Genomic DNA, 25,879 nt, shown 5'->3' with positions numbered 1-25,879 from the left:
TAAGCAATTGCCTGGCTTGAAGTCACTAACCTACCATGAGTCATAAACTGTGAGAAATTGATTTTCTGTGGTAAATGCATGCAGTGCTCTTCATTGCCTTCTGACTGCTGCAAGACATTTTTTTTAAAGGGCTCTTCTTTCTTTTTCTTTTTTTAAATTGTACTTTAGGTTCTGGGGTACATGTGCAGATCATGCAGGATTGTTGCATAGGTATACACACGGCAAGGTGGTTTGCTGCTGTCATCCCCCCATCACCCACATCTGGTATTTCTCCCCTTGTTATCTCTCTTCACCTGCCCCTAACTGCCCCTCACAACTGTCCGCAGTGTGTAATGCTCCCCTCCCTGTGTCTACATGCTCTAATTGTTCAACACTTGCCTATGAATCATAACATGCCGTGTTTGGTTTTCTGTTCTTGTGTCAGTTTGCTGAGAATGATGGTTTCTAGATTCATCCATGTCCCTATGAAGGACATGAACTCATCGTTTTTTATTGTCGCATAGTATTCCATGGTATATATGTGCCACATTTTCTTTATCCAGTTTATCATTGATGGACATTTGGGTTGGTTCCAGGTCCTTGCTGTTGTAAACAGTGCCGCAATGAACATACATGTGCATGTGTCTTTATAATAGAACAATTTATCATTCTTTGGGTATATACCCAGTAATGGGATTGCTGGGTCAAATGGAATTTCTATTTCTAGGTCCTTGAGGAATCGCCACACTGTCTTCCACAATGGTTGAACTAATTTGCACTCCCACCAACAGTGTAAAAATGTTCCTATTTCTCCACATCTTCTTCAGCATCCATTGTCTCCAGATTTTTTAATGATCGCCATTCTAACTGGTGTGAGATGGTATCTCAATGTAGTTTTCATTTGCATTTCTCTAATGACCAGTGATGATGAGCATTTTTTCATGTTTGTTGGCCTCATATATGTCTTCTTTTGAAAAGTATGTGTTCATATCCTTTGCCCACTTTTGAATGTGTTTTTTCTTGTAAATCTGTTTTAGTTCTTTGTAGATTCTGATTATTAGCCCTTTGTCAGATGGGTAGATTTCAAAAATTTTTTTCCCATTCTGTTGGTTGCTGGTTCACTCTAATGATTGTTTACTTTGTTGTACAGAAGCTCTGGAGTTCAATTAGGTCCCATTTGTCTATTTTGGATTTTGTTGCTATTGCTTTTGGTGTTTTAGTCATGAAGTCCTTGCCTATGCCTATGTCCTGAATGGTTTTGCCTAGATTTTCTTCTAGGGTTTTTATGGTGTTAGGTCTTACCTAGATATTTACTCCCTCTGGAATTAATTTTAGTGTAAGGTGTCAGGAAGGGGTCCAGTTTCTGCTTTCTGCACATTGCTAGCCAGTTTTCCCAACACGATTTATTAAACAGGAAATCCTTTCCCCATTGCTTGTTTTTCTCAGGTTTGTCAAAGATCAGATGATTGTAGATGTGTGGTGTTGCTTCTGAGGCCTCTGTTCTGTTTCACTGGTCTATGTCTCTGTTTTGGTACCAGTACCATGCTGTTTTGATTACTGTGGCCTTGTAGTACAGTTTGAAGTCAGGTAGCATGATGCCTCCAGCTTTGTTCTTTTTGCTTAGAATTATTTGGCTATGTGGGCTCTCTTTTGGTTCCATATGAAGTTTGAAGTGTTTTTTTCCAGTTCTGTGAAGAAGGTCATTGGTAGCTTGATGGGGATGGTATTGAATCTATAAATTACTTTGGGCAGTATGGCCATTTTCATGATGTTGATTCTTCCCAACCATGAGCATGAGTTTTTCCATCTGTTTGTGTCCACTCTTGTTTCATTGTGCAGTGGTTTGTAGTTCTCCTTGAAGAGGTCCTTTACATCCTTTGTTATTTGTATTCCTAGGTATTTTATTCTCTTCATAGCAGTTGTGAATGGGAGTTCACTTTTGATTTGATTTTCTCTTATCAGTTTCAGGAGATTTTGGGCTGAGACGACAGGGTCTTCTAAATACACAATTATGTCATCTGCAAATAGGGACAATTCAGCTTCCTCTTTTCCTAATTGAATACCCTTTATTTCTTTTTCTTGCCTGATTGCTCTGGCTAGAACTTCCAGTACTATATTGAATAGTAGTGGTGAGAGAGGGCATCCTTGTCTTGTGCTGGATTTCAAACAGAATGCTTCCTGTTTTTGCCTGTTTAGTATGATATTGGCTGTGGGTTTGTCATAAATAGCTTTTATTATTTTGAGGTACTTACCATCCATACTTAGTTTATTGAGAGTTTTTAGCATAAAGCACTGTTGAATTTTGTCAAAGGCCTTCTCTGCATCTATTGAGATAATCATGTGGTTTTTGTCTTTGGTTCTGTTTATGTGACAGATTACATTTATAGACATGTGTATGCTTAACCAGCCTTGCATACCTGGGATGAAGACTACTTGATCATGATGAATAAGTTTTTGATTTGCTGTTGCATTCTATTTGCCAGTATTTTATTGAAGATTTTTGCATCAATGTTCATCATGGATATTGGCCTGAAGTTTTCTTTTTCAGTTGTGTCTCTGCCCTGTTTTGGTATTAGGATGATGTTGGTCTCATAAAATGATTTGGGGAGGATTCCCTCTTTTTGTAATGTTTGCAAGATTCAAAAGGAGGGGTACCAGCTCCTCTTTGTACGTCTGGTAGAATTTGGCTATAAACCCGTCTGGACCTGGACTTTTTTTAGTTGGTAGGCTATTAATTGCTGCCTCAACTTCAACCCTTGTTATTAGTCTATTCAGGGATTCAACTTCTTCCTGGTTTATCTTGCGAGAGTGCAAGTGTCCAGGAATTTATCCATTTCTTCCAGATTTACTGGTTTGTGTGCATAGAGTTGTTTGTAGTAATCTCTGATGGTAGTTTGTATTTCTGTGGAGTCGGTAGTGATGTATCCTTTATCATTTTTTATTGCATCTATTTGATTCTTCTCTCTCTCTCTCTTTCTCTCTTTTTCTTTTACTTAATCTGGCTAGCAGTCTATTTTGTTGATCTTTTAAAAAAAACAGGCTCCTGGACTTGTTGATTTTTTGAAGGGTTTTTTTCTGTCTCTGTCTCCTTCAGTTCTGCTTTGATCTTAGTTATTTCTTGTCTTCTGAGTTTTTTTGATCTTGCTCTTCTAACTCTTTCAATTTTGATGATACAGTGTCAATTTTAGACATTTCCCTGCTCCTCATATGGGCATTTATTGCTATGAATATCCTTGTAGACACTGCTTTAAATGTGTACAAGAGATTCTGGTATGTTGTGTCTTTGTTTTCATTGGTTTTGAAGAACATCTTTATTTCTGCCTTCATTTCATTGCTTATCCAGTCTACATTCAGGAGCCAGTTGTTCATTTTCCATGAAGTTGTGTGGTTTTGAGTTAGTTTCTTAATCCTGAGTTCTAATTTGATTACACTGTAGTCTGAGAGACTGTTATGATTTCTATTCTTTTCCATTTGCTGAGAAGTGATTTACTTCCAATTATGTGGTCAATTTTAGAGTAAATGTGATGTGGTGCTGAGAAGAATGTATATTCTGTGGATTTGGGGTTAAGAATTCTGTAAATGTCTATGAGGTTTGCTTGGTCCAGATCTGCATTCAAGTCTGGGATTTTCTTATTGATTTTCTGTCTCGTTGATCTGTCTAACATTGACAGTGGAGTGTTAAAGTCTCCCACTATTATTGTATGGGAGTCTAAGTCTCTTTGTAGGTTGTTAAGGACTTGCTTTATGTATCTGGGTGCTCCTGTATTGGGTGCATATATATTTAGAATAGTTAGCTCTTCTTGTTGTATTGATCCTTTTACCATTATGTAATGCCCTTCTTTGTCTCTTTTGATTTTTGTTGGTTTAAAGTCCGTTTTATCAGAGACTAGAATTGCCACTCTTGCTTTTTTTTTTTTTGCTTGCCATTTGCTTGGTAAATCTTCTTTCATCCCTTTATTTTGAGTCTATGTGTGTCTTTGCACGTGAGATAGATCTCCTGAATATAGCACACTGATGGTTCTTGGTTTTTTATCTGATTTGACAGTCTATGTCTTTTGATTGAGGCATTTAGTCCGTTTACATTTAATATTATATTGTTATGTATGAATTTGAATCTGCCATTTTATTACTGGTTGGTTGCTTTGCCCATTGGTTGGCAAAATTTCTTCATTGCATCATTGATCTTTACCATTTGGTTCTTTTTTGCAGTGGCTGATGCTGGTTTTTCCTTTCCATGTCTAGTGCTTCCTTCAGGAGCTCTTGTAGGGCAGCTCCGGTAGTGACAAAATTTCTTAGCAATTGCTTGTCTGTAAAGAATTTTATTTCTCCATCACTTATGAAGCTTAGTTTGGCTGGATATGAAATTCTGGGTTGAAAATTCTTTTCTTTAAGGATGTTGAAAATTGACCCCCCACTCTCTTCTGGCTTGTAGGGTTTCTGCTAAGAGATCCCGTGAGTCTGGTATGCTTCCCTTTGTGGGTGACCTGACCTTTCTCTCTGGCTGCCCTTAGTATTTTTTCCTTCGTTTCAATCCTGGTGAACCTGATGATTATGTGCCTTGGGGTTGCTCTTCTAGAGGAGTATCATTGTGGTGTTCTCTGTATTTCCTGTACCTAAATGTTGGCCTGCCTTGCTAGATTGGGGAGGTTCTCCTGGATAATATCCTGAAGAGTGTTTTCCAGCTTGGATTCACTCTCCCCATCATCTTCTAGTATTTATTCTCCCCATCATCTACTGATCAGGCATAGATTAGGTCTTTCACATAATCCCATATTTCATGAAGGCTTTGTTCATTTCCTTTCACTTTTTGTTCTCTTTTCTTGCCTTCTTGTTTCATTTCACTGAATTGATCTTCAGTCTCTGATATCCTTTCTTCTGCTTGATCTATATGGCTATTGAAGCTTGTGCATGCTTCAGGAAGTTCTTGTGCTGTGTTTTTCAGCTTCATCAAGTCGTTTATATTCTTCTCTAAGCTGGTTGTTATAGTTAGCATTTCTTCTAACCGTTTTTCAAGGTTTTTAGTTTCTTTGTATTGGGATAGAACATGTTCCTTTAACTCAGAGAAGTTTGTTATTACCCACCTTCTGAAGCCTGCTTCTGTCAATTCATCAAATTCCTTCTCTGTCTTGCTTTGTTCGCTAGCTGGTGAGGTGTTGTGATCTCATGGTAGGGGAGAGACGTTCTGGTTTGTGATGGTTTCATTCTTCTTGGGCTGGTTTCTTCCCATCTCTTGGATTTATATAGTTTTGATCTCAGGTAGCTGCTTGGGGAGGAGGCCTTTCCTTTGTCCACCTGCAGAGGTGCTGCTGGACTGCCACAGATTCAGTGGAGCTGCTGTGCCTTTTATTTACTCAGGAAAATTAGGCCAGCTTCTGTAATGGTGGCTTCCCTTCCCCCTGCCAAGCGCAATCATTTCTGGTCGCTTTCTAACTGATGTTCTGGGTGCGTAACTCTGGAGTGAGAGTTTTTTAGGCTGCTGGGCTTTATGCAGGGCAGGAGAGGGGGCCATCCTGCCACTTGGGCTGTTTCCCTGCATTCAATTTCCCTTGTTACTGGCAGGTGGGTAGCTCTGCCCATCGGCTTTTGGCTTTCTCGGTGTCAGCCAGTGTTTCCGCCTAGATCTATGCTGACAGCCCCAGTGCTGGCTGAAGTTGCTGTTCTGCCCTGTTGATGCAGCTCACTGAAGCTTTTCAGCCCCACAAAGATCTCCTATTCTGTGGGTTGTAGAGGGCTTGGTGGAGCTCTGTACCTGAACCGAAGTCCCAGAGGGGGAGATCCCCCGGTCCTCCAGTTGGTTGCGTGCACATCCTTTGTGGGGCAATGCCCCACCTTGCCTCAACTTGCCTTATTTGGTTTATATCCACTGTCTAATCAGACCCACAAAATGAACCTGGTACCTCATTTGGAATTGTGGAGACCACTCGGCTTCTGCATCTCCGATTCTCTTATTCAGCCATCTCGGGATTTTCTGCCCCAGGATCCTGACATGAAGCTGTGCCCCATCCTTGGGCTCCTTCTCCCTGATGCTCAACCCTCTTTTGAAGCCCCTTTCAAGGGGCTTTATTAGCTCACACATGGGAAAGAAATTATTAAAACATACAAATGTTTCAAGAGTGGATAACAGTTCTAATAGTGTTATTTGTTCTTATAAATAAGGAGCTATGCCTTAACCTAGAAGACTAAGTCCTCAGTGGTGGGACACAGGCATTGACAGACAGCCAGCTAGGAGAAACGTATTTGAGTAGGATGGAATTTTCTGATGCCTCTGAAGCTATATCACACTTCCTGGGGCCCCAATACCAAGTTAAAATGGTTGGAAGAAATAAATAGCTGTTGGGATGCTCTGGAATCTTCCTTTCTTTGCTGAAATCTCAGAAGGTAGGGTTCAAGGGCTGCATGGGTTTGCCATAAGGGGACTCAATCTCTTTGGAAATTATTTGACCATCACTTGTTAGCAGAGTTTGCTGAGTAGCTGAGGCCAAGAATGTAGACAGAGAAAAAAACAAATGTGCATTTGGGAGAGGAAGTGATGAACAAAAATGTGTGAGAAGCCCAGTGCTGGGACTGAGGGGCCATTTTGCATTTTGGGCCATCAGATATGCTTTTAAGCTGCGTCGTGGGGAGAAGTTTTCAATTCTATATGTGCAGGGTGAAAATAACAAAAATATTGGAAAGAGAGTTGCTCATGGTTTAACTCAATCATCTCAATGAGAATGTAAAAAACATGGCTGGGCGCAGTGGCTCACACCCAAAATCCCAGCACTATGGGAGGCCAAGGCTGGTGGATCACTTGAGCTCAGAAGTTTGAGATCAGCCTGGCCAACATGGTGAAACCCCATCTCTACTAAAAATATAAAAATTAGCAGGGCATGGCGGCAGGCACCCATAATCCTAGCTACTCGGGAGGCTGAGGCAGGTGAATTGCTTGAACCCAGGAGGTGGAGGTCTCAGTGAGCCGAGATTGCGTGCCAGCCTGGGCAACAGTGTGGGATTCTGTCTCAAAACAAACAAAAGAAACAAACAAAAAACCCAAAACAAAGAAACATAGGGTCCATGCACACTAAATAGGTCCTTTCTGGTGTCCTCACTGTTATACCAGGAGCTTGGAAAAAATGTTGTTCCATTCTGCAGGTGAAGAAACTGAGGCATGGAGTGGTTACATGTGTTTTCCCAGGTCTACTAGTAAGTAAGGAACAGGTATAGAAGTAGAGCTCAAGGCCCCAGATTTCTATTTCCTACCTGTGTCAGGATGTCATTGATGGGGTTGATGGCTTGGCTGGTAAGGCACTACCCACTTCCTCTATAGGCCCTGGGCATGGCCTGCCTGCAGACCTTCCCCTGGAAACAAGGGAAGGGCATCTGATTCATGCTACATCCTAGGTGCCCAGCTCAGACTGCAAGCCCAGTTCAGTGGCTGGTGCACAACCAGAGTCCAATGCATTTTTGATGAATACATGGGACAGTGTGTCAGTTTGAGGAAGTTTTTACGGTAAAATTTAGTCTGCTGAATTTGAATCTTCATTTTCTTTACCTTATAGCAATTAAGTAACTAGTTAAGCCTCCTTTCCACATCTCTAAAACAAGAATAAAGACTACTTTCTGGAGGTTGTGAGGATTAAGTGAGATGAAAAATGAAGTTGATAGCTCTGTGAATACCTCCTTTGCCCTCCAACCTGTGGCTAGCCAGTGTGAATGTGTTCTTCCCCCACAGTCTAGATGAACTATGGAAAAGACCAGAGCCAGGCATAAAATGAAAAGCCCATCTTACCTGGGGAGGCCATTTTCAGCACGATTGAGATCTTGGTCTGAGGTCTTTACCCTGAGGTTGGTCCGGGAGGGGTGGGAGTATTGGGTGTTGATCTTGGCCATCTTCTTGGTTTGTCACATTTAGCTACCAAGATGATTGCTAAAATGTGAACACAAAGCAGATATGTCATCAGGATGGGAAAATAACTGTAAACGCAGCTCATCACAGACCAGGCCTACTACACGTGGCCTCCCTGCAAGCCCTGGCAGGCACGCCCTCCACTGTCTCTTGTAGTTCCTGCTGCAGTGAGTTTTAGTTGGACATCTTCAGGCTCTTCTTTCTAGGTTGAGGCACAAACTCTTTTGCTTGTTTTTACATGCTACCATGCTGAAGAGCTGCTCAGAGTTAAGTGCTGAATGAATAAATGAATGAATGGCCAAGTTGGCATATGATATAAGGAACATAAAGTCCTCGTGATTCTCTGAGATGACACAATGTCCCTCTTGACCCTGGTTTTCTTGTTTCCTTATTTTTATCTTACAATTTGGCAGGTGTTTTCACTGCTCCCTAAAATCTTGCTTTAAAACATCATGCAAAAAAAGGACCATAGGTGACATTCAGAAAACCTTTCCAATATAATGCTAATATACACTTCATCTCATTAGTCCTCACAATAACCTTGTGAGAGACTTACTTTTATTCCCATTTAAAGATGAGTAAACTAAGCCTCAGAGATGTTAAGTACCTTGTCCAGTGAAAGATCACATCTGCCAATGTGGCACAATCCTTGTGAAACCACCTTTGCAAAATTGTAACTAAGGAAATTATGGCAGTGAAAGATATCAGACCTAACCAATTCCATCTTGCTTCTAACCTCTCAACTGTTCTTATCCATTCCTGGGCATAGACCAAACTAACCTTGCGAAGGAACTTAATTTATAATTTAACAAAGAACACTTTCCCAAAGCTAAACTGTTTTTGTAAAACAAATGAAAGGCCACCAGCCACCAAGTTAGAATGAGAGGGGCTGGAATTCTAAATGTTATCAGCCATTAGTCCAGAGGTCATAAGATTCACAACATCCCCAATTACTCTTAAAGGTAACATCACTATTGTGAACCTAAGATGGGCCTTTTGAGATGTCTTTTCAGGTTTTCACATTTCTAATAACTGGATGGCCACACCTGGACCTACCAAGCAATTCTGCAGAAGCCACTCAGCATAAGAGAACAGCTTCAATTCCCTATGATTTCATCCCTGAGCCAACCAATTATCACTTCTGATTCACTGGCCCTCTACCCACCAAATTATCCTTAAAAACCCTGATCCCTGAGTTTTTGGAGAGACTGATTTGAATAATAATAAAACTCTGGTCTCCTGCATAGCCAGCTCAGTGTGAATTACTTTTTCTCTATTGCAATTCCCCTGTCTTGATAAATTGGCTCTGTCTAGGCAGTGGGCAAGTCGAACCCTTGGGCAGTTACACTTGTGCCAGAAATCAGGCCATGAACATTTTCTCTTTGGCAAACATTGGAAGATACCCCTGTGATTGAAAAGAAAGCTTATGTGAGAGCAGGGCTTGTGTGATTGGCCAGTTCCATGATTTCTGGACAAGTCTTTCACTGGAAGGTGCATTTCTGAGGATGGTTTCTCTAAAAATTAGCGCTGGCTTTCTTGAGCAGCCACATGGTTTAAGTGTGCCACTCCAGAGAAAGATGGCAATTTCTAGAAAGAGCCCAGGGACTCACTCTAGGACTCAATTCCACATCCAAAGGAAGGTCAGAGCCAGGAGCCGTGGGTGAGGCCATGCATACTTGGCCAACTCTCTGCCAGTTATGAAAGGGCAGACTTGGGGTCAGCAGGGTCCTGACTTGTCTCTGCTGTTTGATAGTTTAAGTCTATGAGTTTAAATTTTCCAGTTTTCTCAAAAGATCAAACATTGTTTTGATTTTTAAACACTTTATCCACTTATGTAACAATGAGTGAGTTTCTGGCTGATCACAAAAGCTATAAAGAGAAATAAGACAAAGCGTTCTAAAGGATCTGACAGTGCAGTGGGGCAGGTGCTAAAAAAGGACTTTGCAGGTTGTGCCCAGGAGCTTGGGCTTTACCCTACTGAAGCCCAATAGGAATGTGGTCAGATGTGTAAAGGCCACTCTGGGTGCACCAGGGAGGATGTATTCAGGGTACACGAGTAGCTGTGAGGTGAGCAGCTGAAAAGTTGCCGCAGTATCTTAGGGGAGAGAGAACAGCTGCCTGAACTAGCTTTGTGGTAGTGATAACAAGTGTGTAGAATTGCCCACTTGGCAAATGATCAGTTATAAGGGGTGGGGAGGAAGAAGGTACTCAACATAGTGCCCCAATAGCTGGCTTGATGGGGGATTGCTGCCTCCCACTGAGGCAGGGAACTAGGGGAGAAGCAGGTTAGAGAAAGATAATGACCCCAGTTTGAGGTGCCTGTAAAAATTTGTGACCAACATATGAAATTGCACTCTTCAAATAAAAGCAATAAATCTGGGGAGGAGCCAAAATGGCCAATTAGAAACAGCTGTGGTCAGAGATCTCCACCAAGGAGACTGAAAACGGTGAGTGAATCCTGCACCAACCACTGAGGTATCCAGGTTCCCTGAGTGGAACTGACTAGGCAGTCCACGGAGAGTGAGGAAAAGCAGGGTGGAGCGACTGCCCACCCAGGAGCAGCACGGAGCAAGGGGACCTCTCACCCTCAGCCAAAAGACGCGGTGAGTGATTGTGCTGCCCTACCTGCGAAACCACGCTTTCTCCATGGATCTTTGCAACCCACAGACCAGGAGATCCCATCGTGAGCCCACACCACCAGGGCCTTGGGTTTTAAGCTGTATAGATTCTTGGCAGTGGCTAAACTGGAGACTGCCTAAGACTACCGAGCTCCTAAGGGGAGGTGTGGCCACCATCACTGGAGCTCCAGTCTGCCATTTTCCCCGCTGGTGCCAGCAGTTCAGACCCAGGAGGAAGTCCCCACAGTGCAGCACAGCGGCTGTGGCAGATCGTGGCCAGACTGCCTCTTTACACTGAACCCAGACCCATCACTCCTCACCAGGCAGAGCCTCCCTCTGGAATTTCAGCAACACCAGCTAGGGGTTGGATGTTCCTGGGATGGAGCCCTTCATGGGGAATGGCAGCTGTGGTATCCACAGAATAGTGGACTTGGTCTCTTCCCTGGCTGGCTCTGAGGAATCCGGGCAGTCTGGATGAGTGGGATTCCCCCCAGTGCAGCACACTCCTTCTGCCCAAAGTCAGCCAGAGTGCTTTGTTAAGTGAGTTTTTTGTTAAGCACTGATCCTGTGCTTCCTGACTGGGTGAGACTCCCCAACAGGGGTCAGCAGACACCTTATATGGACCCATTCCTGCTGGCATCAGGTCAGTGTTCCTTCGAGATGGAGCTCCCTAGAGGAAAGAGCAGGCAGCCACCTTTGCTGTTCTGCAGCCTCCACTTGGTAACACCTCCAGGAGCAGGAGGGACTCAGGTGAATAGGGTCTGGCAAACTGCAGTAGCCCTACAGCAGAGGGGCCTGACTGTTAAAAGAAAAGCAAGCAAAGGAACAACAACAACAACAGCATCAACAAAAAAACTCCCACAAAAACTCCATTCAAATGTGAGCAGCCTCAAAGACCAAAACAAGATAAATTCATGAGGATGAGAAAGTATCAGTCAAAAAATGCTGAAAAACTCAAAAAACCAGAGTGCCTCTTTTCTAAATGATCACAACAGGTCCCCAGCAAGGACACAGAACTGGGCTGAGGCTGAGATGGATGAACTGGTGGAAGTAGGCTTCAGAAGGTTGATAATAACACATTTCACTGAGCTAAAGGAGCATGTTCTAACCTGATGCAAAGAAGCTAAGAACCATGATAAAACATTACAGGAGCTGTTAACCAGAATAACCAGTTTAGGGAGCTACATAAATGACCAGATAGTGCTGAAAAACGCAATACAAGAACTTCACAATGCAACAACAAGTATCAATAGCCAAACAGACCAACCAGAAGAAAGAATTTCTGAGCTTGAAGACTATCTTGCTGAAATAAGACAGGCAGACAAAATTAGAGGAAAAAAATGAAGAGGAAGGAACAAAACATTAATCCTAATATTATTTTACTTAATATAGGATTATGTAAAAAGACTGAATTTATGACTGATTGGGGTACCTAAAAGAGATGTGGAGAATGGAATCAAGTTGGAAAACATAATTCAGGATATCATCCAGAAGAACCTCTCCAACCTAGGAAGACAGGACAACATTCAAATTCAGGAAATCCAGAGAACTCTAATAAGCTATTTCATGACAAGATCAACCCTACGACACATAATCATCAAATTCTCCGAGGTCAAAATGAATTAAGGCCAGGGATTACAGGCATGTGCCACCACACTTGGCTAATTTTTGTGTTTTTAGTAGAAATGGGGTTTCACCATGTTGGCCAGGCCGGTCTCAAACTCCTGACTTCACGTGAAGCCTTTGCCTCCCACAGTGCTAAGATTACAGGTATGAGCCACTATGCCTCAGGAGGCTAAGGAAGGAGAATTGTTTGAACCTGGAAAGCAGAGGTTGCAATGAGCCGAGATCGCACCACTGCACTCCCGCCTGGGTGAGAGAGCAAGACTCTGTCTCAAAAAAAAAACCAAAGAAACAAAAAAAATTAAGGGAAGTCAGGGAGAAAGGCCAGGTCACCTACAAAGAAAAACCCATCAGACTAACAATGGACCTCTCAACAGAAACCCTACAAGCCAGAAGAGATTGGGGCCAATATTCAATACTCTTATAGAAACAAGTTTGCAACCCAGTATTTCCTATCTGGCCAAACTAAACTTCATAAGTGAAGGAGAAATAAAATCCTTTTCAGACAAGTAAATGCTGAGGGGATTCATCACCACCAGGCCTGCCTTGCAGGAGTTACTGAAGGCAGCACTAAATATGGAAAGGAAAAACCATTATCAGCTACTACAAACACTGAAATACAAAGACCAATGACATTATGAAGCAACTACCTCAACAAGTCTGCAAAATAACCAGCTCACATTATAATGACAGGATCCAATTCATACATAACTATAGTAACCTTAAATGTAAATGGGCTAAATGTCCCAACTAAAAGACACAGAATGGCAAGGTGGATAAAGAGTGAAGACTCATCAGTGTGCTGTATTCACAAAGCCCATCTCAGGTACAAAGACACAAATGGGCTCAAAATAAAGGGAGGGAGGAAACTTTATGAAGCAAATGGAAAGAAGAAAAAAGCAGGGTTGTAATCCTAGTTTCTGACAAAACAGACTTTATTTATTTATGGAATGGAGTTTCGCCCTGTTGTCCAGGCTGGAGTGCAGTGGCTCGATCTCGGATCACTGCAAGATCCTGGGTTCAAGTGATTCTCCTGCCTTAGCCTCCATAGTAGCGGGGATAACAGGCCCATGCCATCATGCCTGGCTAATTTTTGCATTTTCAGTAGAGACAAAGTTTCCCCATATTGGACAGGCTGGTCTTGAACTCCTGATCTCAAGTGATCTGCCTGTCTTGGCCTTCCAAAGTACTGGGATTACAGGCATGAGCCACCATGCCCAGTCTGACAAAACAAACTTTAAACCAACAGAGATCAAAAAAGACAAAGAAAGGTATTACATAATGATAAATAGATAAATTCAACATGAAGAGCTAACTATTTTAAGTATAGATGCATGCAATACAGGAGCACCTAAATTCATAAAACAAGTTCTTAGAGACCTATAAAAAGACACAGAATTCCATGCAATAATAATGGGAAACTTTAATGCCCCACTGTCAATATTAGACAGATTATCAAGACAGAAAACAAGGATATTCAGGACTTGAACTCAGCTCTGGATCAAGTGGACCTGGTAGATATTTACAGAACTCTCCACCCCAAAACAACAGAATGTACTTTCTTATCACTGCCACATGACACTACCCTAAAATTAATCATATAATTGGAAACAAAACGCTCCTCAGCAGATGCAAAAGAACTGGAATAATAACAGTCTCTCAGACCACAGTGCAATCAAATTGGAACTCAAGATTAAGAAACTCACTCAACTGGAACCAACCCAAATGCCCATCAATGATAGACTGGACAGGGAAAATGTGGCACATATACACCATGGAATACTATGCATCCATAAAAAACGACGAGTTTGTGTCCTTTGTAGGGACATGGACGAACCCGGAAACCATCATTCTCAGCAAACTGACACAAGAACAGAAAATCAAACACTGCATGTTCTCACTCATAGGTTGGTGTTGAACAATGAGAACACATGGACACAGGGAGGGGAGCATCACACACTGGGGTCTGTCAGGGAGAAATAGGGGAGGGACAGCGCGGGGTGGGGAGTTGGGGAGAGATAGCATGGGGAGAAATGCCAGGTATAGGTGATGGGGAGGAAGGCAGCAAATCACATTGTCATGTGTGTACCTATGCAACAATCTTGCATGTTCTTCACATGTACCCCAAACCTAAAATGCAAATAAATAAATAAGAGAAAAAAAGAAACTCACTCAAAACCACACAACAATATGAAAATTGAACAACCTGCTTCTAAATGACTCCTGGGTAAATAATGAAATTAAGGCAGAAATCAAGAAGTTCTTCAAAACCAGTGAGAACAAAGAGACAATACACAGGAATCTCTGGGACACAGCTAAAGCAGTGTTAAGAAGGAAGTTTATAGCATTAAGTGCCCATATTACAAAGCTAGAAAGATCTCAAATTGACACCCTAACATCACAACTAAAAGAACTAGAGAACCAAGAACAAACAAACCCAAAAGCTAGGAGAAGACAAGAAATAACCACAATCAGAGTAGAACTGAAGGAGATAGAGACATGAGAAACCTCAAAAAAAAAAAAAAATCAATGAATCCAGGAGCTGGTTTTTTGAAAAAATTAATGAGTAGATAGATCGCTAGCTAGACTAATAAAGAAGAAAAGGGAGAAGAATAGAATACACAGTAAAAAATGATAAAGGGAATATCACCACTAACCCCACAGAAATACAACCATCAGAGAATAATACAAACACTCCTATGCAAATAAGATAAACTAGAAAATCTAGAAGAAATGGGTAAATTCCTGGACACGTATACCCTCCCAAGACTGAATCAAAAAGAAATTGAATCCCTGAATAGACCAATAACAAGTTCTGAAATTGAGGGGGTAATAAATAGCCTGCCAACCAAAGAAAGCCCAGGACCAGATGGATTTACAGCTGAATTCTACACAGGTACAAAGAGGAGCTGGTACCATTTCCTCTGAAACTATTCCAAACTATTCCAAAAAGGAAGGACTCCCCCCTAATTTATTTTATGAGGTTGCCATCATCCCGATACAAAACCTGGGAGAGAATCAACAAAGAAAGAAAACTTTAGGCCAATATCTCTAATGAACATCGATGCAAAAATTCTCAATAAATTACTGACAAACCGAATCCAGCAGCAAATTAAACAGCTTATCCATCACAATTAAGTTGATTTCATTCCTAGGATGCAAGGCTAGTTCAACATATGCAAATCAATAAATGTAATTAATCACATAAACAGAACTAAAGACAAAAACCACATGATTATCTCAATAGATGCAGAAAAGGCCTTCCACAAAATTCAACATCCCTTCCCATTAAAGGCTCTCAATACCTGTAATCCAAGTGCTTTGGAGACCAAAGCGAGTGGATCACCCGAGGTTGTGAGTTCAAGACAGGGCTGACCAACATGGTGAAACCCCATCTTTAAAAAAAAACTCTCAATAAACTAGTTATTGATGGAACATACCTCAAAATAATAGAAGTCATTTATGACAAACCCACAGCCAATATCATACTGAATGGGCAAAAGCTGGAAGCATTCCCCTTGAAAACTGGCACAAGACAAGGATGCCCTCTAGATCCTGTATCTAGAAAACGTCATCATCTCAACCCAAAGCTTCTTAAGCTGAAAAGCAACTTCAGCAAAGTGTCAGGATACAAAATCAGGATACAAAAATCACAAGCATTCTTATACACCAATAATAGACAAGCAAAGAATTAAATCATGAATGAATTCCCACTCAAAATTGCTACAAAGAGAGTAAAATTCTTAGGAATACAGCTAATAAGGCAAGCGAAGGACCTCTTCGAGGAGAACTACATACCACTGCTCAAAGATATCAAAGAGGAGACAAACAAATGGAAAAACATTCCATGCTCATGGACGTAAAAAAATCATTACATTATTATGCAAATGGCCATACTTCCCAGAAGTAATTTACAGATTCACTGCTATTCCCATTAAGCTACCATTGACATTCTTCACAGAATTAGAAAAAACTACTTTAAAATTTATATGGAAAAAGAGCTTGTATAGCCAAGACAATCCTAATCAATAAGAACAAAGCTGGAGGCATCATGCTACCTGAATTTAAACTAGGCTACAAGACCACAGTAACCAAAACAGCATGGTACTGGTACAAAAATAGACATAGATCAATGAAACAGAATAGAGAACTCAGAAATAAGACCACAGATCTACAACCATCTGATCTTTCACAAATCTGACCAAAGCAAGTAATGGAGAAAGAATTACATATTTAATAAATGGTTCTGGGAGAACTGGCTAGCCACACACAGAAAATTCAAACTAGACCCCTTCCTTACACCTTTTATAAAAATTAACTCAAGATGGATTAGAGACCTAAATGTAAAACCCAAAACTGTAAAAACCCTAGAAGAAAATCTAGGCAACACCATTCAAGACATAGGCATGGGCAAAGACGTCATGACGAAAACATCAAAAGCAATTGCACAAAAGTGAAAATTGACAAATGGAATCTAATTAATTTAAGATGCTTCTGTACAGCAAAAGAAACTCTCATTCCATACTGTAGGTTGTCAGTGAACAGACAACTACATGAGAGAAAATTTTTGCAATCTATTCATCTGACAAAGGTCTAACATCCAGCATCTATAAGGAACTTAAATAGATTTACCAGAAAAAAACAAACCCATTATAAGAAAATTTACAAGAAAAAAAACAACCCCATTAAAAAGTGGGCAGGCTGGGTGAGGTGGCTTGCCCCTGTAATCCCAGCACTTTGGGAGGCCAAGGCAGGCTGATCACCTGAGGTTAGGAATTTAAGACCAGCTTGGCCAATATGGTGAATCTCCATCTCCAGGGAAAATACAAAAAATTAGCCAAGTCTGGTGGTGGGCACCTATAATCCCAACTAGTTGGGAGGCTGAGGCAGGAGAATTGCTTGAACCTAGGAGGTGGAGGTTGGAGTGAGTCGAGATCGTACCATTGTACTCCAGCCTGGTCAACAAGAGTAAAATTCTGCCTCAAAAAAAAAAAAAAATTGGGCAAAGAACATGAAAAGACACTCCTCAAAAGAAGATATTTATGTGACTAATAAACATGAAAAAAGCTCATCATCACTGATCACTAGAGAAATGCAAATCAAAACCACAATGACATACCATCTCATGCCTGTCAGAATGATGATTATTAAAAAGTCAAGAAAAAAACAGAGGCTGGTGAGGCTGTGCAGAAACAGGAATGCTTTTACACTGTCGATGGGAATGTAAATTAGTTCAACCATTGTGAAAGACAGTGTGGCAGTTCCTCAAAGACCCAGAACCAGAAATAGCATTTGATCCAGTAATCCCATTACTGGGTATATACCCAAAGGAATATAAATTTTTCTATTATAAAGATACATGCACACCTATGTTCATTGCAGTAATATTCACAATATCATACATGGAAGCAACCCAAATGTCCATCAGTGATAGACTAGATAAAGAAAATGTGGTACATATATTCCATGGAATACTATGCAGCCACAAAAAGAAATGGAATCATGTTCTTTGCAGGGACATGGATGGAACCGGAAGCCATTATCCTCAGCAAACTAACTCAGGAACAGAAAACCAAACACCTTATTTTCTCACTTATAAGTGGAAGCTGAGCAATGAGAACACATAGATACAGGGAGGGGAACAACAACACACACTGCGGCCTCTCAGGGGGTCGAGGAGGGAGAGCATCAGGATAAATAGCTAATGTATGCTGGGCTTAATACCTAGGGAAGGGTTGATAGATACTGCAAACCACCATGGCACACGTTTACCTATGTAACAAACCTGCACATCCTGCACTTGTCTTCCATAACTAAAAATAAAATAAAAATAACACACATATTCTTGCGTGTTATCCAAATACCACTGCCAAGCAATACAGTAATAGTTAAAATATATTGAAATCTGATTATATTCCAGCCAAAGTGCTAAGCTTTTTATATCATTATTTATTTTAACATGCAACTCTCTGAGATGGATGCTATTAGTGTCCCCATGGCATAGATGAGGAAATGGAGGCTTACAGCAGGTTATGGAGCTTTGCAAAGAATGTGTGAGCTCCAGAAGCCACATTAGAACTCAGGCCTGTTTGACTGAACAAATGCAGACTTTGGCCTGATCCTTGTCTCCCACCTCCCCCCAGCTTCAATATTTTCAATACTTTAAAATGGAATGTTTGTATGTTTTTAGATTAAAAAAGCAATAAATCCAATTCGAAATTGTCCATTCAACACTTTAAACTGAGCACTTACTATGTGCCAGGCAATATGGTAGAAGATGGGGACTTATCAGAGAACAATATGCAGCTCTGTCCTCAAGGAGTTGACAGTCCAGTGGGCTGCAGAGCAAATCTCAAAGAAGTTTGGGACTCTGGAAAAACTAACGAATTACTCTTCTTTGTACATTTCCAGGCAAATTACACCAACTATAAAGTGCATTGTCTCCAGTCTGTGCCCCTTCCCTCAGCCCCCTCAGCTGCATTCCCTATCCTGGGCACAAACTCCAGTCCCACTGCCATTGCATGGAGGCAGTACCTCTGTCCTCTCATAGGTCTGCCTCCCGTTGAGGGCCACTAGGTGCCAGGCACAGGGTGCTGTGCAACACTTCCTTACTCAATCCTCACCACAGCCCCTCTCCCTCTCTTACAAATGAAGAAACCAGACAGGTGAGTCATTTCCCTCAGGTCGCTGCTGACAACCAGGGCTAGGATTGACTAAAAATCTGTCTGACTCTAGAACCTGAGTGCAAGTCAATGAGGGAGCTGGTATTGCCTTTATGCCTGGGCAGGAGGGATCTCTGCTTTAAAGGACCTCATGCTGGCCCTCCTCCAGCCATACTCCTCCCAAAGGGTTGAGAAGCCCATAGGGTCAAGGGCCTGTGCCCACCTGAAACCCTGCCCCAGTCTAGCTATGTTCTGGGTGCCCAGAACCCCAATATTCTCTGTCCAAGAGGCTCTGAACTGATTCTAGAGCCTGCCTGGGACTCTTCCCCTGTCCGTCTTCCTGAGGGTGGCATCAGCTTGCACTTCCTTAGGCCCAAGGATGGCCAAGGAGCAGCTGTTCATGCAGGGTGCAGGGGGGACGGAGCCTGGAGATATGGGCAGGGCATCCACAGGCAGGTGCGCAGGGCCTCTTGTTCAAGGCCCCTTTGATATGGGGTGGACGTAGGGCTGGGGAGAGAAGTGGGCAGGTTATAGACCGGAAACCAGAGATCAGCTCTCCTTATGACTTCCTGCTCTCAGGCTCAACTCCAAGGGGCCTGAGTACTCTCAGTTTGAACCTGGCCTACAGGTTGTTATGGAATATATTTGTCAGGATAGGTTGGTGGGCACATTTGATTTAAAAGTGTGCTATCTTGGTCCATGTAATGGTCATTTCTGGTTCTCTGTCTCACATCTTTCCTGCCCACCTTTTAGTCCAGCCATTGCTACAGCAACCAGCTGCATGCTGGGTAATCCGTGTACTCTGCCTCAGTGACACTGTGGATTCCAGGGCCTTCTGCCTTGGGGGCTTCCTTACTTTCCCCAGGAAACACTTGCTGAGACCACATCACTGTTCTGATGCATGTGCAAAGCCTGGAGGGGCAACATCCATGGGGCAACCCTGGACCAACAGAAGTAGGAGCCTGACAGAACATACTCTTCCATCCCTCAGAACATGGCTCTGAGACACTTTCTACCTGGCTCCTTGGAGAACCCTTGGTTGTCCACAGTGGTGATCAGTTTGACAATGGACATCTGGGTTGGCTTGTCCTTCGTCCCTTTTTCCCTCTCTAAGACCCCTACCCCTGTTCCTTGGAATCACTCCCCTAATAAACTGCCTGCCTTCGAGCCATGTTCAAGGCTCTGTTTTGGAGGGGGTGGGTATCACTGCTAAGGGAATCTTTAACTTTTAGATATTTGGACTATGGTAAGTGGGTCATTTGTATTCTTAACCCAAGTCCCTCAAGATTTAGGAGTGAACCAAATTTCCCTTTCAATTCTATGTTCTTTATCCAGGAGAATGATGGTTGGAGTAGGACAGGGCAAAATATACATCACTAAAGGGAAATGTGAGTTTAAGATAACTCAGAAGATCTTTTCCCCTTATTGTCTCATAAATGGTTTTCTTTGAAAAAATACATTAAAAAATCAGGATCCAAATAAGAAACCAATCTTGTTGATTGGTTGATATATCATCTTTATATTTTTACATCTAAAGTTTTTCTCTTTGTGTAGAAATTGAATTATTCATCCAATAGAGTTTACTACAGTATGAGTTTTCGCTGATTCTAACTCTAAAATATTACCTACATACTGGTAGCTGTACCCAGAGGCTTGGCCAATTTATTATGATTTTTTGCGTGACAGTTTCATAGGGGATTATTTATTCTTCCATCAGAAGGCACAAAAGAACTCATTATATTTCTTTGGGTGATGTTAGCAGCTGTTGATAATAATTTACTAGATCCATCAATTCATTAGAGGTTGCAAGTTGGTGGTATTGTATCATTCCTTCCTCAATTAGTTGAAATATTTTTAAAAGATAAAATTTTACTCTTAATTATTTGCTTGGTCAATTCCTATAGGAAAGGCTGTATAAACACTTAATGATTTCCCTGTATTTATCAATTTTTGAGTCATGACCTCTTACGAGATTACCCAACCATTGCATGTGTTTTCACATCTGGCCCTGCCTCGATAAACTCTTTGTGAGTAGAACTCACAGATCATGAAACCACAATCAGTGATCCTGGGACTTGTAGACAATAAAAACTGCCATTCAGCCAGGGACCCTTGAGTGTGAGACACTTCCATGTCCATCATGCATGAATCCTCAGGAACCCCAAGAGGGAATAGTGATGCTCATCTTGCAGATGAGGAAATGGACCGCTGGGTCTGTCTCACTCTGAAATCCACATTGTGGCTTGTTCTGTTTATCACAACCACTGCAGGAGATTGGAAATGCACAAAAGGAATTTTAATTTTCAAAACTAGCAAGAAGATGCATTCTGCCAACTCTGAAGGTGATCTTAAAGTGGATCCCAGGCGTGAGTCTAGGAGTGGTGTTTGAGCATCTCCCAAATGAATGTGTATTTTCTGGGACTTAATTGGAGACCTAAGAACATGCCATTTCAGACAATTTCCATTTTCTTTACAACATGACTAAATCTAGCATATCCCCCTGCCACCAGCCCCCTTACTGACTCCTTGCCAATGATGTCCCAGGCACCATACCTGGTCCTGAGAATTATGAAGATGAGGAAGACAGGTCTCTGCCATTGAGAGCACAACATCTGCATGGGGAAAACAGGTGTGTTAAACAGTGAGGGTGGGGTAGTGTAAGTATTGAAATACAGGTAGAGGCATGATGGGTTGCAATGCAGGATGGGGGAGGAAATCCTTAATTCTGCCTTAGGGACCATTAAGGAGACTTCCCAGGTGAGAAGCAATCACATTTACTTAGCATTATTCAGCATTTACCATCACATTTTGCTGTGCACCTTCAAGGATTCAATTGTGGCTTTTGCATGCTAGTGCTCATCCTGGACTCTGTCCACTGTCGCCTGGACACCTGAGTAGCCAGACATTTAACACGGCTCACCGTATTCCTGTTAGTCTTGTACTTTTCTTGTTCCTTTACTGACAACAAAAGGCTTAAAGGCAAGAAGTATCTCCTTTTTCCCTAAAAAACACTTTATTCTTCAAACACCCAGCACATACACATAGTAGGTAGTAAAGTCTGTGATATTTATGGAGGAACTGGTGAGTAATCATCATGACGACATTGATAGTAACAGCCGTGTATTTATTGGTTTACTCTTTGCCTGTTACTGTTCTAATAACCTTAAGTGCAAATTTATGCATTTGATCCTCACAATGATTGTGTGAATGAGTCACACTGAAAATTTCCATTCCGTTGGAAACAAATGGGAATTTATGAGGGAGAGAGCAAGAATGCTACAAAGTGGGGCAAAGCATGTCGACTCCCTTGTTCTAGACTGAACATGCTTCCAAAAGAAAACCTTGCTCCCTGCTCATGATGACTAAGTAACCCCATACACTCAGTTTGTTTGTTCTCTTTCTCCTTTTTTATTATGCTTGAACATGACTAAGTAACCCCATACACTCAGTTTGTTTGTTCTCTTTCTCCTTTTTTATTATGCTTGAACATCAAAACTAATCCTGGTCCAATTTGTGTGGTTTGAAACATGACCATTTTCCAAGTCTGAATGCCGCTGACAATGGAGAGACAACAGAGAGGTGTCCATAGCCCTGTACAGATGTGCCACAAGTTCATTGGAGGTCATTCTGAATTATCTTCTTTGGGGATGAGACTTTATTCAGCCAGGGTTTGGCAGGTCCAATTAGTGAGGCACCAAGTCTGGACACAAGCCATGGCAAATAAGCCAAAATCTCAGTCAGGACAGAGCACAGAGTCTTGATGGACAGGCATACTTGGCCCAGGCCGCTGTTTTCTCCAGCAGAGACTGATCACTTTACCAAATGGTGTCTTCGATCTTACTTCTCTGAAGTAATATCTGTCTGAGTCTCATCTGTTTCAGTCCTCCAAAACTCAACTTTCTCAGCATCACTCTGGGCAAATGCACTCAGCAAATAATCAGTTAAATGTGAGGCTAGACAGGCTCACTTTGTCAAATCGAACTCCAAAGATAAGTCAATAACTCCCCCAGGGTCTACATACCTTGAAACTTTTCTAAAACACTTTTACAAAACACACTTCTGATTCCCTTTCCCTTCTGCCCCCATCCCACTTGAGAACTTTAGGGTGGAAGGGAAATTTTCCAGTGCTGAAACACTAATTACCCTGAGACCAGTGAACCACCCCATAGAATGGACATGGTCACAGCACTGACATGAATACAGCCAGTGAAGAGGCCTGGTGATTTGAAGCAGTCCTAGGCTTATGGAGAGAGAAAACCCTGAGTGAAAAGTCTTTTATTTGACTCGAATCACATTTGAAAGGCAGTATAAGGGTCAAGGGCACTGGACTGAGAGAAAGGAGAGATGGCTTCTCTTCTCAGCTCAGCCTCCAATTTGGACAAGTGACCAGCACTTTAGTTTCTTCATCTAATAACAGAAATGGCCTTATTGAAAATGAAATCATCCACAAAACCTTGATGCATAAAGCATTCACTTATAGTATTTTATTTTAATGTATTTTATAACTTTGATAAAAACAGTTAGTGGGACACAAGTTAATTTTGGCCATGATAGCCAATATATTAAAGTTTGGTACAGAAAACATGTCAGTGCTATCTCTATATTTTTGAGTTCTAAAAATATTTAAACAGACCTTTTGAAAAACTTAAAATGTGTACAGAAAGTCTTAAGAAACTCTGTGGGACAGAGTTGAAAATCATGGGCCCAATTGATTATTAAAAGTCCTTCAATTCTAGAAGTTCCATGATGGAGCAAAACACTACATGCAAATATTGCTATTGAGGGTCCTCTTATATTTTAAGTGTGAATGTGAACCTATGTGGAGAAAACAAAAACATTCCAGAGCTTCAAACACCGAAAGAAAAAACTATATAATGTTAATATTTTTTGGAAATTGCATAAGAAAAGTAAAAACAATTTGAGCATCATAACTTAAGAAGGACACTTTTAAACTCACATTAATATGCAAAGTTCTCAAGAAAATACTAGTAAACTATATCTAGCAACATATATAAAGGACTTTACAGTGAAACCAAGTGATGTTTATCCCAGAAATGCAAAATAGACTCATCCAAAATCAATCAGTGTAATACTCCCTCCTAATAGAGTAAAGGGCAAAGACCTCATTATAATTTCATGAACACAGAAAAAACATTTGGCAAAAATCCAACATGCTTTCATGGTAAAAGTAACTTAAAAACTAGGAGTATAAGGAAACTTTCCCAACCTAATAAAGGGTATCTATAACACAACCACAGTTAACAGCACAGTGAATGGTGAAAGTGACAAAAGAAAAAAATAGATTGGACTGCATTAAAATAGAAATACCTTTGTGTATCAAAATATGCCATCAACAAAGTAAAAAAGCAATCTACAGAATGGGAGAAAACATATTTTTTTACTTCTTTAGAGGAAGAGTCTCACTCTGTCACCCAGGCTATAGCACGGTGGTTTGATTACTGCTCACTGCAGCCTTGACCTCCTAGGCTCAAGCTGTTCTTCAACTTTGGCCTCCTGAGTAGCTGGGACCACAGGTGCACGCCGCCATTCCAAGCTATTTTAAAATTTTGTATAGAGATGGTGTCTCTCTATGTTTCCCACGCTGGTCTCAAACTTCTAGGCTCAAATGATCCTCCTGCCTCAGCCTCCCAAAGTGCTGGAATTATATTTTTAAGTTGTATATTGGTGAGGAAAAGATATAAACAACTCTTATAACTTAATAATAAAAAGTCAACTCTATTAAAAAGTAGGCAAAGGATTTGAACAGACATTTATCCGAAGAAGATACATAATGGCTAAGAAGCACATGCTAACATTCTTCATGTATTTAGTCATGAAGGAAATGCAAATCAAAAGCACAATGACATACTACAATTGGCTCTCTCATCTGCACGTTCTGCATCTGCAGATTCAACCAATCGCAGATTGAAAATATTTGAAAAAACCAAAAATAACAAAGAATAACAATACAACATCAAAAATAAATAAAAACAATACAGCATAACAACTAAATAGGTGCTATATATAGCATTTACACTGTCTTAGGTACAACTATAAGTAATCTAGAGATAATTTAAAGTACAGTACGCAGGAGGTTATATGTAGGTGAATGTTTTGGATCTGTGTCCCCTCTCAAATCTCATGTTCAGTTGTAATCCCCAAATGTTGGAAGTGGGGCCTGGCAGGAGTAATTGGTTCATAAAGGTGGATTTCTATTGAATTATTTAGCACCGTCCTCTCGGTGTTGTTCTCATGACAGTGAGTGAGTTTTCGTGAGTTCTGGTCATTTACAAGTGTGTGGCACCTCCCCTGCTTGCTCCTTCTACTCCTGCCATGAGGTACATGCTCCCCCTCTGCCTTCCATCATGATTATAAGTTTCCTGAGGCTTCCCAAGAAGCTGAGCAGATGCCAGCATAATGCTTCCTGCAGAACTATGAGCTGAGTAAACCTCTTTTCTTTATAAATTACCCAGTTCACAGGCATTTCTTTATAGCATTACAAGACTGAACTAAGACAGAGATATAGACCAGTGGAACAAAACAGAGGCCTCAGGAAGAATGTCACACAACTACAACCACCTGATCTTTGACAAGCCAGACAAAAACAAGCAATGGGGAAAGGATTCCCTATTTAATAAATGGTGTTGGGAAACTGGCTAGCCATATGCAGAAAGAAGAAACTGGATCCCTTCCTTATACCTTATACAAAAATTAACTTCAGATGGATTAAAGATTTAAACATGAAGCCTAACACCATAAAAACTCTGAAGAAAACCTATGCAATACCATTCAGGACATAGGCATGGGCAAGGACTCATGACTAAAACATCAAAAGCAATGGCAGTAAAAGCCAAAATCGACAAATGGGATCTAATTAAACTTAAGAGCTTCTGCACAGTGAAACAAACTATCAATAGAGAGAACCGGCAACCAACAGTATGGGAAAAAATTTTTGCAATTTACCCATCTGACAAAGGGCTAATATCTAGAATCTACAAAGAAACAAGTTTACAAGAAAAAAAAAACATCAAAAAATGGGCAATGGATATGAACAGACAATTTTCAAAAGAAGACATTTATGCAGCCAACAAACATAAGAAAAAAAAGCTAAT

The 25,879-nt window shown here is 41.2% G+C and overlaps 1 protein-coding gene across 7 annotated transcripts in view; it reads right to left on the bottom strand.

Moving 5' to 3' along the window:
• Positions 1-25,879, bottom strand: part of CNGA3 (cyclic nucleotide gated channel subunit alpha 3) — a 109,150-nt gene that overhangs the window by 28,276 nt on the left and 54,995 nt on the right. For 5 of the 7 annotated variants that reach the window (XM_035271644.3, XM_078348700.1, XM_002757396.6 and 2 more), the window contains one exon: positions 7,748-7,885. In XM_035271644.3, coding sequence (XP_035127535.3) covers positions 7,748-7,848 — 101 coding nt within the window. In that variant the 5' untranslated portion in view covers positions 7,849-7,885. Of the gene's footprint in view, positions 1-7,747; positions 7,886-21,320; positions 21,380-25,879 lie in introns of those variants that run through there. The other 2 variants (XM_035271645.3, XM_078348701.1) reach the window with 2 other exon arrangements.

Source organism: Callithrix jacchus, chromosome 14 (genome assembly GCF_049354715.1).
Source record: "Callithrix jacchus isolate 240 chromosome 14, calJac240_pri, whole genome shotgun sequence".
Lineage (NCBI taxonomy): Eukaryota > Metazoa > Chordata > Mammalia > Primates > Cebidae > Callithrix > Callithrix jacchus.
The sequence above is the reverse complement of the archived record's forward strand: the minus strand, read 5'-3'. Positions and strand labels throughout refer to the sequence as shown.